The 13,251-nt window shown below is 44.8% G+C and overlaps 1 protein-coding gene across 1 annotated transcript; it reads right to left on the bottom strand.

The window, feature by feature from the left end:
• Positions 1-3,164: 3,164 nt before the first annotated feature.
• LOC123347406 (olfactory receptor 12-like) lies at positions 3,165-4,121 on the bottom strand. The gene has a single exon (XM_044984823.1). The coding sequence runs from the start codon at positions 4,119-4,121 to the stop codon at positions 3,165-3,167; it is 957 nt and encodes a 318-aa protein (XP_044840758.1).
• Between the last annotated feature and the right edge of the window lie 9,130 nt (positions 4,122-13,251).

Below are 13,251 nucleotides of genomic sequence, written 5' to 3' on the forward strand. Positions count from 1 at the left end.
TCTTGCCCACTGTCACCTCTGCTCCAGGACCCGTGTCACTCCAAGGACTGCAGCATCCTTTAAGCCTGCCAGTCTTAGTAGCTCTGTCCCGGGTGTGACGTTGTAGTCTATGTGGTTTTATAAAAATATGCTAATGAGTGAATATAATGTAACTGGAATATGCTTCATGCAAAAGGTCTTTTGTAAGGTATCATTACAAAGCTTATAATCTACTGAGTGTCATCCTATTTGTATAAATGTACCACTCTTGTATCTGAAACTAGGAATATGAAATATAACTCTGAGGGCCTATTTTAATTATGCAAAGTGTGGGCTACTAATGGTGGTTTGGAATCTTGATGACTCCCATTAACCAGGACAATTGTCTGCAGATGGCTGTTTTACCTATAAGTCTTCCTGCATACCTGTGTGCTAGCAAGTGGGCAATGAAATCGTGCAGTGACATGTGATCATGTCACCTGAACTGGAATCCATCTTTAACCTAGTGCTTTTCCAGTGAGGAGGGGTGGGAACCCAGAGAGACAAGGGATTCCCGCCTTATGCAAAAGATATATAAAGGGGTGGAACAGAAGAAAGGGGGTGGAGGAGCCATCATGAAGAATCCCCTAGTGACCACCTGAGCAGGAACAAGAGCTGTACCAGGGGAAAGAATTGTGCCCAGGCCTAGAAGATGTCCAGTGTGAGGAAAAAACTTATTGAAGCATCTCTGAGGGTGAGATAATCTGTATTCAGTTTGATTAGACATAGATTTGCGCATTTTATTCTATTTTGCTTGGTAACTTACTTGGTTCTTTCTGTTACTACTTGGAACTGTTTAAATCCTATTTTCTGTATTTAATAAAATCACTTTTTACTTATTAATTAACTCAGAGTATGTATTAATATCTGGAGGAGCAAGCAACTGTGCATATCTCTCTATCAGTATTATAGAGTGCGAACAATTGATGAGTTTACCCTGCATAAGCTTTATACAGGATAAAATGGATTTATTTGGGTTTAGACCCCATTGGAAGTTGGGCATCTGAGTGTTAGAGACAAGCACACTTCTTTGAACTGCTTTCAGCTAAACCTGCAGCTTTGGGACAAGTAATTCAGACCCTGGGTCTTTGTTGGAGCAGACGGGAGTGGCTGGCTCTGGCAGGACAGGATGCTGGGGCCCCGAGCTGGCAGGGAAAGCAGGGGTAGAAGTAGTCTTGACACATCAGTTGGAAGTTCCCAAAGGGTTTTCTGTGATCCAACCCATCACACTGGGTGCTGGCTCTCCTTCCTCCTAGTAGGAGCCTGATCTTCCCTCCTCAAGCTCCAAGCAGCTACTGAAGCTGCTCTGCTCTGCAGATTTTCTTATATGGGCCAGTCCTGCCCTGACTGGCTGCTCCTCACAACCGCTCTCTAATTAGCTACCTCCTGCACAGCCTCCCTAGAGCTCTATTACCCTTTATGGGACAGTGTGGGGCAGACACCCCATCACAGGGTGTCTTGATCTGAAACAAACTCTTTTTCCAATTTTTCAGTGAAGCAAACAAGTAAAAAAATAATTCTTTGGGGATTGAATAAAACATTTGCTTTGACACAAATTAAAATGTTTCATTCTCGAGGGTTTGTACCTTTTATTTTAAAGTAAAACTGTAGCAACATTCTAAATAAAAAGGCACTTTTTAATTGAAATACTGAAACATTTCTCTTAAAATATTGAAACTGTTTCAGGTGTTTTTCTGATTTTATTTTATTTTATTTTATTTGGACTGAAGCATTTTGGTGAATTTGACCTACATTCATGAAATGTTTTGGTGAAGCAGAATCTACATTTTTGGGCTGAAAACTTTTGACCAGCTGTACCCATGAGCTTGTATCCTATCTTCTGATAGTGGCCAGTGCCAGGTGCCTCAGAGGGGATGAACAGAATGGGCAATCATCTTGTGTCCATTCCCTGTCACCCATTCCAAGCTTCTGGCAAACAGCATAAGAATTATATTTTCAAAAGTGTTTTCCTTTTGCCTAAATATACCCCCTTGAAGTCAAAGGGAAAATATTCATTGACTACAACATTGAATGTTTCTGAAAATCTTACCTTAACCCCTTAGGAAGATAGCATGGTGTTTTGCAAGTGGAGCCAGAGAGTAAAGGAGATGTGACACCACACACACACTCACACACTAAGCCAGGCAACTAAATTTGGGTTCCAGCATTTATCAAGAAGTTGAGCAATTTGAATGCAAATTTCAAGCACTCCCCAAGGCTCAAGGGTGTTTGGATCCAGTTTTCCAAAAGAGTGCATTTCTAAACAAATAGATGAAAATGTAAAAAATAACATAAACACAGAGAGGATTGATTTATTACAGTTTTTTAAAAAATCATTCTTCTAGTGTGTAGCAGGGTGGACCTCTGCTCCTGCCCTGAGGGGTTTAAAAGCGGCCTGGCAGGGCTTGAGAGCAGTGGCTCTAAAAGCTGGGCTGATTGGGGAAGTGGCTGCAGCTCGGCCATATCCCAATCAGGCCACAGCTGGTCCTATAGAAGGCCAGGAAAGCCAGAAGCAAGTCAGTCTCTCTCTGCATTCAGAGGGAGATGGGCCTAGCTGCAGGGAGCTAGAAACTGGGTACCTGAGTGAAGCAGGGCTGGGGAAAGGCTGAGGAGCTGGGGAGCTCCAGCCTGGAAAGCCCCAGGCTGCGGCCTAGCGAAGGGCTAACAGGTACTGGGGTTGCAGAGGGCAGCCCAGGGGTAGGCCAAAGCAGCAGGTCCAAACCCAACCTTGCCAGTGATGAGTAGGCTGATACTGCAGTCTGCCCCACGGTGTGGGGCTAGACAATGACTGGCAGTAGCCATATACTGAGGTGAGGTGGGGATAGAAAGTGGGGGTTCCCTGGGGATGGAAAACCCAGAGAGAAAGGGGTTACTGCCAGGGGGCAGCACCCCATGTAAAAGGGCACGAGGTCCAGGGAGGGACATGGGGGGCCTGAAGACAGGCGGATCACCGGCCTGCAAAGGGCGCTCCACCGCTGGACCGAGCTAATTCCTGGAGTCACCAGCAGGAGGCGCTGCAGAGGTGAGTCTGGCCCGTCTACATAGTGTAATAGGACAGAATTGGGCAAGAGACAGATAGATTAGTTGAACAATAAGTCTTTCCAATATACCAAAGAATTATTTAGCTCAATATTCATAGAAAAGATTCATTTCAAAACCATTATGCAGCCTATGGTTCTTCTCAAAGCTTCTTTCACATCCTTGTTCCTTAGGCTGTAGATGAAGGGATTCAACATGGGGATGACCAGGGTGTAAAACACAGACACCACTTTACTCTGATCTGGAAAGGATAATGAACTTGGCTGGGCATACATGAAGAAAACAGTCCCATAAAATAAACTCACAGCTACTATGTGGGAGGTGCAGGTGGAGAAGGTCTTGTGTCTGCCCGTGGCACAGCGAGTCTGGAGGACAGCAGAGATGATATAGACATAAGAGACAAGAATGATCAGGGCAGTGCTCACTATGATGACGCTCGATAAGGCAAACAGCACCATTTGATTGATGTATGTGTCGGTGCATGAGAGGGTTAGCAGGGGTGGAACATCACAGAAGAAGTGATCAATCTCATTAGAGCCGCAGAAGCGCAGAGTAAAGGTGAAGCTGGTTTGCACCATGGCGTTCACGCTGGCACAGAGATAGGACCCCATCACCAGCTGAATGCAGACTGGCTTGGACATGGTGGTGGAATACAGGAGTGGGTTGCAGATGGCGGTGTATCGATCATATGCCATGGCTGTCAGGATGAATGCCTCAGTACTGACAAAGAGAGCAAAGAAGAATAATTGGGTGGCACATCCCCTGTACGAAATGATTTTGGCATCTGTTAAGAAGTTCACTGCGGCTCTGGGGGCAATTGCAGAGGAGTAGCAGAGGTCTAAGAGTGACAGATTCATGAGGAGGAAGTACATGGGGGTGTGAAGACGAGAGTTGGCTGTAATGGTGAGGACCAGGATGGTGTTCCCTAGCACAGTTATTATGTAAATCACCAGGAACATCACAAAAGGTACCACCTGGAGCCCTGGGCCTCTTCCAAACCCCAGCAGGATGAATTCCGTCACTTCAGTGTGGTTTGCATCTCTCCCTGGCTCTGCCACTGACATTACCTTTGGAAGAGTGATGAGATAAAGATTAAAGAACAACCGATGGTGCTAGATAGATTTCAGCAAGTGACAGGTCCGAGTGGATTGATCCTCATTAAAGTTGAGCACAAGGCTCCCATTTTTTTTGATAACAGTGGGCAGAACCCTTGGAAAGCTAGTTAAATATATACTGAACCATCCTTGAGAAATTCTGTGTGAATTTTAAACTTTCTGCAGTAAAGTAAGAAATTATTACATTTCCCATATAATAATGATTCATGGGAGTGGACTTTGAGCTTTGCCCATATAGCGCAACATTCTGATAATCCCATAAACCACATGAATACTTTCACCCATTGAAATCCATGGGACTCCCCTGTGAGTGAAGGGGATTTTATTCACTCCCTGCATGAGAGTATAACAATGCCCATGTCCTGGCATTACTCAACACGAGTCAGGGTGGTGGAACATCACCCTTGAGCCACAGATTAATATATCTTAAAGCCAGAAGAGAGCAAGATGAGCATCTAATATGACCTCCTGCCCAGTAACTTCTAGCTGAACTAGAGCATATCTCTGCCCAGGCCACAGTAATTACTCAAAAGGGTGAGTGAACAGATTTAGCATATTACTTCTCATCAACTCCAACATACGCACCCCATCCAAATACAGCATTAACAATTAACCTGTAAATACAGTCCTTCTGGGTGATTTCTTTGAATGTCATTGAGTTCCTAGCAAGCAGATTGGTTGCCCTTCTAAAAGATCTGCTCTAGCTTAAACAGATGTGCGAGACACTGGGTGGGGTTCTCTGCTGTGTGCTAACCAGGAGTTCAGACTAAATGATCGTAATAGGTCTCTTCTCGCATTAAAATCTATGAATTGATGGAACAAATCAATTACTTCTTGTAAAATAGGTGCAATTTCAAGGCTACTGGAATTTCAAGGCTGCCATATTGGCTTAATGATTCCTCTAAACAGGGGTTCAAACTAGAGCCTAAATGCAACATTAGTTTAGCTCCTGTTATTTGTACTTGCCCCCTGCATGGGGTGAGTTTCACCTATATAGAATGACAAATCTTAAATTGCTCACTACAAACTACATTAAAAGACTGTTATGAAGATTGCATTGATGTAGGATTTTGCAGGAGATGCTGCCTCTGCAAAATCCTACCTCAATGCCTCAAAGCTGTGCTGCAGTGACCCTGGCTTCTCTGACTGTGGGGATAGCGGAGTGTGTTCTTCAGTAGGTTCAACCTACTATTGAAGTGTCAGACTACCAACACAGAGAGAGGACAACTAGCTAAGTTGAGGAGGTAAACGTGCCATTGACATCATAGCCAATGGGTGGATGAAGAAATGGCTAAAACAACATGAATAAATGGGCCCCAACTCTTTGTGCGCAACTTGATCCACTTTGCAATGGGTGGGGAGTTCAGTCAATGAGAGGCTGTTAAGAATCTCAGGGGCCAGAAAAAGGACTGCCCTCTCCGTCAGCACCTATAACTTCAGGACACTGATTAGAGATGATTTCATCAACCATATAATGGAGGAGAAGGCAAGGACAGCCTACGACATCCTTAGTCTCTGCGGAATATGATGAAGAAAGGAGATGGAAGTGAAGTGGAGAGATGAAAGTACCATCATGTTGGGAAAAGGAGAAAGCACAAGATCCGTTGGAGGAATTGGCTTCATCATCAAGGAATGGTCTTCAAAACTCATCTCCTGTAAGTTCAACTCATCATGCATCGGGGTGCTACACCTCCAACTGAACAAGAACAGCACCCTCAAGATTATTCAGATCTATGCTCCCACACGCACAAGCAAATATGATGACATGGAAGTATTCTATCAGAAGTGTGAGGAAACCCTTCCTCAAAATCCACATATACGATCGTAATGGGAGATTTGAACGTTAAAGTTGGAAGAGGGAAAGAAGGTGAAAAGTTCATTAGAAGGTATGGCATCGGTGAATGGAATCCATGAGGAGAGTGACTGGCAACTCCGATGGAGATGAAAGAAATGTTCATTGGTAACACCTGGTTTAAGAAGAAGGCCAAGAGGAGGTGGACATGGATCACGCCCATTGCAATGAATGAAAACAAGATTGACTATATTCTAATTGATAAGTGGCACATTTTACAAGACATCTCAGTAGTACCATCATTTAACACCAGTAGTAACCATCACTTGCTCAAAGTAAGGCTCAACTTCAACGAAAATGTGGAGAAGAAAGCGCTACAGATGGCAAATCAGAGACAGCAGCAAAGAGTCTTGTGGCACCTTATAGACTAACAGACATTTTGGAGCATGATGCATCCGACGAAGTGGGTATTCACCCACGAAAGCTCATGCTCCAAAACGTCTGTTAGTCTATAAGGTGCCACAACACTCTTTGCTGCTTTTACAGATCCAGACTAACACGGCTACCCCTCCGATACAAATCAGAGACAGTGGCCAAAAATATTTGACAAGGCAATTTTGAAAGCGAACATTTCCAAGGAAGACTGGATTCTTATAGATAACTGGGATGAGATTATAAAAAATTCACTGATCAATTGAGGCAATGAGTGAAATTAGCTGAGAAAGAAAGTCCAAAAAGAGCAAAGGGAAGAATCTTGGAGGAAATGCGGCCCTTGCTAAAGAAGTTAAATGATGGTGCAAACTTGAGTACTCCCTCCTCTGCAAGTTGATAAGAAAAAGACTAAAGGAAGACTTCAAGAAGTACCAAAATGAAAGGCTCTTAAAGATGGCTGAAGATCACAGAAGCCTCAAAAAATGCAAAAGGGAATTGACACAGTATGGGTCAACAATACTGGTGCTGAAGAACAGGGATGGAAAACCAGTAATTGACAGAGCAGGGATAGAAGCGGTCTGCAAAGATATCTACACAACACTGTTCACATTTCAGATAAATGTCTAGTACCAACACATCAACATACCAATGAGCATGTACCTCCCAGTCCTTGTCAGCGAAGTTTGACATGCAGTTCACCAAATGAAAGAAGGAAAAGCCCCAGGTAAAGATAGACTGACAATCGAAATGGTAAGAGCTGGAGACCAAAACCTCTAGGAAACCCAGATGAATTGAATGGAGACATCAATGGAGAGCAGTTAAACCATCTCAGATTCGTGGATGATATTGTGTGGATCGCAGAAAATACTATCAAACTGCAGGAAATGCTGCAAGAACTCAACACAAAAAGCAGCCAAGCTGGATTGAAAATTAACTACTCCAAAATGAAATTTATGTGGTGAGATACCTTGCCAAAAGTCCAAATAACAATCAAGGGAGAACAAATAGAAGAAGTTGAGCAATATGTCTATTTGGGCCAAGAAATTAACATGCACCATGATCAGGAAGTGAACTCTCTCGAACAAAGAAAGCAGGCTGTTGCGCTTTCAATTCTATCAAGGATGTCCTACAAGGAAAAATCAACAAGGCAACATGCTCCAGCCTCTTCAACTCAACAGTACTGCCAGCAATATTCTACGGTAGCAAAATATGGTCGCTGACCAAGACAAAGGAGCAGCAACTGTCTGTCATGGAAGGGTGATGGAAAGAAGAATTCTGGCAATTTCAATCCGCGACTGAGTCCCCAATGAAGTGATCAGACAGCAGAGTGGAGTGCAAGACGTTGTTGTTGAGAGCAGGCATAGTAAAATGTGATGGGCCGAGCATATAGCGAGGCTCACTGACAATTGATGGACTGCAGCTGTCGCCAAGTGGTGCCCAGGGGAACTGAAATGACCACGCAGCTGACCTCCAAAGAGATGGGAAGATTTTATCATGAAAAGACATGACTGCACATGGAGAAGGAAGGCCAGGATATGAGAATGGAAGATATGTTGTGATTGGTGCAATATATATGAGGGCTGAAGGACTGATTGATCAAGGTGATGAAGATCGCAAGAAGCAGCAAAGAATCCTGTGGCACCTTATAGACTAACAGAAGTTTTGCAGCATGAGCTTTCGTGGGTGAATACCCACTTCTTCGGATGCAAGCAGTGGAAATTTCCAGGGACAGGTGTGTATATATAAGCAAGCAAGAAGCAAGCTAGAGATAACGAGGTTAGATCAATCAGGGAGGATGGGGCCCTGTTCCAGCAGCTGAGGTGTGAAAACCAAGGGAGGAGAAACTGGTTCTGAAATTGGCAAGCCATTCACAGTCTTTGTTTAGTCCTAAACTGATGGTGTTAAATTTGCAGATGAACTGGAGCTCAGCAGTTTCTCTTTGAAGTCTGGTCCTAAAGTTTTTTTGTTGTAGGATGGCCACCTTAAAATCTGCTATTGTGTGGCCAGGGAGGTTGAAGTGTTCTCCTACAGGTTTTTGTATATTGCCATTCCTAATGTCTGATTTGTGTCCATTTATCCTTTTCCTTAGAGACTGTCCAGTTTGGCCGATGTACATAGCAGAGGGGCATTGCTGGCATATGATGGCATATATTACATTGGTGGACGTGCAGGTGAATGAACCGGTGATGGTGTGGCTGATCTGGTTAGGTCCTGTGATGGTGTTGCTGGTGTAGATATGTGGGCAGAGTTGGCATCGAGGTTTGTTGCAAGGGTTGGTTCCTGAACTAGAGTTACTATGGTGCGGTGTGCAGTTGTTGGTGAGAATATGCTTCAGGTTGGCAGGTTGTCTGTGGGCGAGGACTGGCCCATGAAGAAACTTGCACAAATACAGACGGATATCATCTTCCTTTCCAAATGTAAACGGATGGACATCATACCTAATGGACTAAAGGTAAAAAATCCACTGCTATCTACATACTACACAGACCACAGTGAGAGTTTATGCCGTACTCTATCTAAGAAACTGAGGAACCACCTGATCAGCATCCTATACAGCAAACAGGAAAACATCAAAAAAGAGCTCTCCAACCTAGAGACTCTCATCAATAACCAAACTTCCATACAAACGGACTTCACTAAAATAAGACAGGAGATCTACATTACCCACTTCACCTCTCTAAAAAGGAAAAAGGACTGTAAGCTGTCTAAACTCCTACCTGCCACATGGGGCCACAACCGTGATACCCCTAACCCACCCAGCAATATCGTCAATCTATCCAGCCACACACTCAGCCCAGAAGAACAGTCTGTCCTATCTCGGGGACTCTCTTTCTGCCCTGCCACCCCCACCAACATGATACAGTTCTGCGGCGATCTGGAAGCCTACTTTCGCCGTCTCCGACTCAAAGAATACTTCCAGGACAACACTGAACAGTGCACTGATACACAGTTACCCTCCCACCAACAGCACAGGAAGAAGAACTCCACATGGACTCCTCCTGAGGGTCGAAATGACAGTCTGGACCTATACATTGAATGCTTCCGCCGACGTGCACAGGCAGAAATGGTGGAAAAACAACATCGCTTGCCTCACAACCTAAGTCGTGCAGAACGCAATGCCATCCACAGCCTCAGAAACCATCCTGACATTATAATCAAAGAGGCTGATAAAGGAGGTGCTGTTGTCATCATGAACAGGTCTGACTACCAAAAGGAGGCCGCCAGACAACTCTCCAATACCAAATTTTACAGGCTACTTCCCTCAGATCCCACTGAGGAATACACTAAGAAACTGCACCATCTACTCAGGACACTCCCTACACTAGCACCGGAACAAATCAACGTACCCTTAGAACCCCGACCAGGGTTATTCTATCTACTACCCAAGATCCACAAACCCGAAATCCTGGACGCCCCATCATCTCTGGCATTGGAACTCTCACTGAAGGACTGTCTGGATATGTGGACTCTCTACTCAGACCCTATGTTACCAGCACTCCCAGCTATCTCCGTGACACCACTGATTTCCTAAGGAAACTACAATGCATTGGTGACCTTCCAGAAAACACCATCCTAGCCACCATGGATGTAGAGGCTCTCTACACAAACATCCCACACAATGATGGAATACAAGCTATCAGGAACAGTATCCCTGATGATGCCACAGCACAACTGGTTGCTGAGCTCTGTGCCTTTATCCTCACACACAACTATTTCAAATTTAATGACAATATATATCTACAGATCAGTGGCACCGCTATGGGCACCCGCATGGCCCCACAATATGCCAATATTTTTATGGCCGACCTGGAACAACGCTTCCTCAGCTCCCGTCCACTCACGCCCCTTCTCTACCTACGCTACATTGATGACATCTTCATCATCTGGACCCATGGGAAGGAGACTCTGGAAAAATTCCACCATGATTTCAACAGCTTCCACCCCTCCATCAACCTCAGCCTGGACCTATCTACACGGGAGGTCCACTTCCTAGACACCACGGTGCAAATAAGTGGTGGTCACATTAACACCACCCTATACCGAAAACCTACCGACCGCTATGCCTACCTTCATGCCTCCAGCTTCCATCCCGGGCACACCACAAGATCCATTGTCTACAGCCAAGCACTGAGGTACAACCGTATCTGCTCTAACCCCGCAGACAGAGACCAACACCTAGAAAATCTCCATCAAGCATTCTCAAGACTACAGTACCCACACGAGGAAATAAGGAAACAGATCAACAGAGCCAGATGTGTACCCAGAAACCTCCTTCTGCAAGACAAACCCAAGAAAGAAACCAACAGGACTCCACTGGCCATCACATACAGTCCCCAGCTCAAACCCCTCCAACGCATCATCAGGGATCTACAACCCATCCTGGACAATGATCCCACACTTTCACAGCCTTGGGTGGCAGGCCAGTCCTCGCCCACAGACAACCTGCCAACCTGAAGCATATTCTCACCAACAACTGCACACCGCACCATAGTAACTCTAGTTCAGGAACCAACCCTTGCAACAAACCTCGATGCCAACTCTGCCCACATATCTACACCAGCAACACCATCACAGGACCTAACCAGATCAGCCACACCATCACCGGTTCATTCACCTGCACGTCCACCAATGTAATATATGCCATCATATGCCAGCAATGCCCCTCTGCTATGTACATCGGCCAAACTGGACAGTCTCTAAGGAAAAGGATAAATGGACACAAATCAGACATTAGGAATGGCAATATACAAAAACCTGTAGGAGAACACTTCAACCTCCCTGGCCACACAATAGCAGATTTTAAGGTGGCCATCCTACAACAAAAAAACTTTAGGACCAGACTTCAAAGAGAAACTGCTGAGCTCCAGTTCATCTGCAAATTTAACACCATCAGTTTAGGACTAAACAAAGACTGTGAATGGCTTGCCAATTACAGAACCAGTTTCTCCTCCCTTGGTTTTCACACCTCAGCTGCTGGAACAGGGCCCCATCCTCCCTGATTGATCTAACCTCGTTATCTCTAGCTTGCTTCTTGCTTGCTTATATATACACACCTGTCCCTGGAAATTTCCACTGCTTGCATCCGAAGAAGTGGGTATTCACCCACGAAAGCTCATGCTGCAAAACTTCTGTTAGTCTATAAGGTGCCACAGGATTCTTTGCTGCTTCTACAGAACCAGACTAACACGGCTACCCCTCTGATACTTGAAGATCGCAAGTCAAGCACTCAGAAGTTAGGAAATGCTAAAATTAAAGTTGCCCATGCAACCTTAATTCAGCCCTCTTGTATGTATCCATTTTAGACACTTTTAATTATACAATCACCTAGTATTTTTTCCACCAGACCCCCGCCTCATTCAGTGCACAGGTGGAACAGTGCTCTGGGGAATGAATCATGGCTGCGTAGTGAAGGAAGCTCTAGTTTGTAGGATCCCTGCCTCATTTATTGCAGAAGGTGGAAGGTGTTTAGCAATTGAGGCAGGGGACTGCAGCAAGAGAAAGGATGGTCTAAGACAGGTATGGCAGTTGAACTACATTCTACCCCATCAAGTCACTTAAACCAGACTTTTCACAGGTGGTCACTAACTGTGTGTTCCTCATGTTCTGGGAGCCTTACCTGAGACCCTGGGATCTAATACGAAGAAGTGCTGAGCAATCACAGCTGCAACTGAAGTCAATGGGTCCTGGGCTTAGCCCTTTGAAAAATCAGGTGCTACGTATCTCAGATTGGGCAGCCAAAATTTTGTCTGAATGTCTCTGTGCCTCAGTTCCCCATCTGTAAAATAGAGAATATAATACCTGCTAAAATAAACGGGCTGCCACACATACCCTAATTGTGAGCTCAGCTGTAAAAATCCAGCAAAAGTTCATAAGATATCACAATAACCTCTAGCAACATACGTGGATAGGAATAGGTGCAAAAAAAGACAGAATTAGTCCAAACGAAAAGACCTGCTGATATAATTCATGGACTGTGTTGAAATCATGCCTGGTATACAAGAATATTGTGAGACTGAATATGAAGGAGCCAAAATTGGTGTGTCGGTAATTAGGACTAACTGGTGGACAAAATAAGGAGGGGATGGGCTGCTCCACTCATCACTCCCTTTTGGGGCCCTTAAAGAAAGAGACTTTGGGGAGAAACATTGGCTATTGGAGTGAGCTTCACCATCATGACTGCCTCCCCACCATCTCGTGGGACCTGGGCCAGCATCATCCTGACCCTGAGTAATGTCCTCATGAGACTGGGCAAGAGAGAGGGACCCAGATGGCATCACCACTTCTACCACAACTGGCTGAATCCCAACAACCACCTAGAGTTTTTCTCTCTCTCTTCTCCCCTTTCCCTGTGTATCTTTTTCCTTCTCCACCTTATTTTCCCCCCATCTCTCTTCTTTTGCCTTCTATTTAATAAGAGTCTGGCTTAGCTGCCCAAAACTACATGTTCTCCAACACTGCTGTAAGCCTGTGACCGGAAAAGCAACTAAATATGATGTCCTAAAGAATCCGATGCTGGCACGAGCTTGACAGGTCTCGGTGTGGCTGATAAGACCATGTGCCGTGCCTGTGTTTTTCCAGCAGTGAGGTTGAAAGTGAGAGTCAACACCAGAAACAGAAGCTCCATTTTCTATCTTTGCTGTTCTTCCCCTCTCCTGTTGTGTGTGTGTTTGTCTTGTTTTGTCTTGTAGGAGATGGGATCAGATTTTAACAACAACAGCTCCAGCCCACCTCAAGTAACTTCCTCTCCTTTCCTGCATAAGGGATAGTTATTATCATATAAAGACTGACATACAAGGGTTTTTCCTTTTAAAGACTCTCCAGCTAAAGGGAAGGGAACAAGGGATGTTGTTCAAA

Source organism: Mauremys mutica, chromosome 13, assembly GCF_020497125.1.
Source record: "Mauremys mutica isolate MM-2020 ecotype Southern chromosome 13, ASM2049712v1, whole genome shotgun sequence".
NCBI lineage: Eukaryota > Metazoa > Chordata > Testudines > Geoemydidae > Mauremys > Mauremys mutica.

Coding starts and splice junctions, on each gene's coding strand:
- LOC123347406 (XM_044984823.1), bottom strand. CDS start 4,121: ATGTCAGTGGCAGAGCCAGGGAGAGATGCAAACCACACTGAAGTGACG.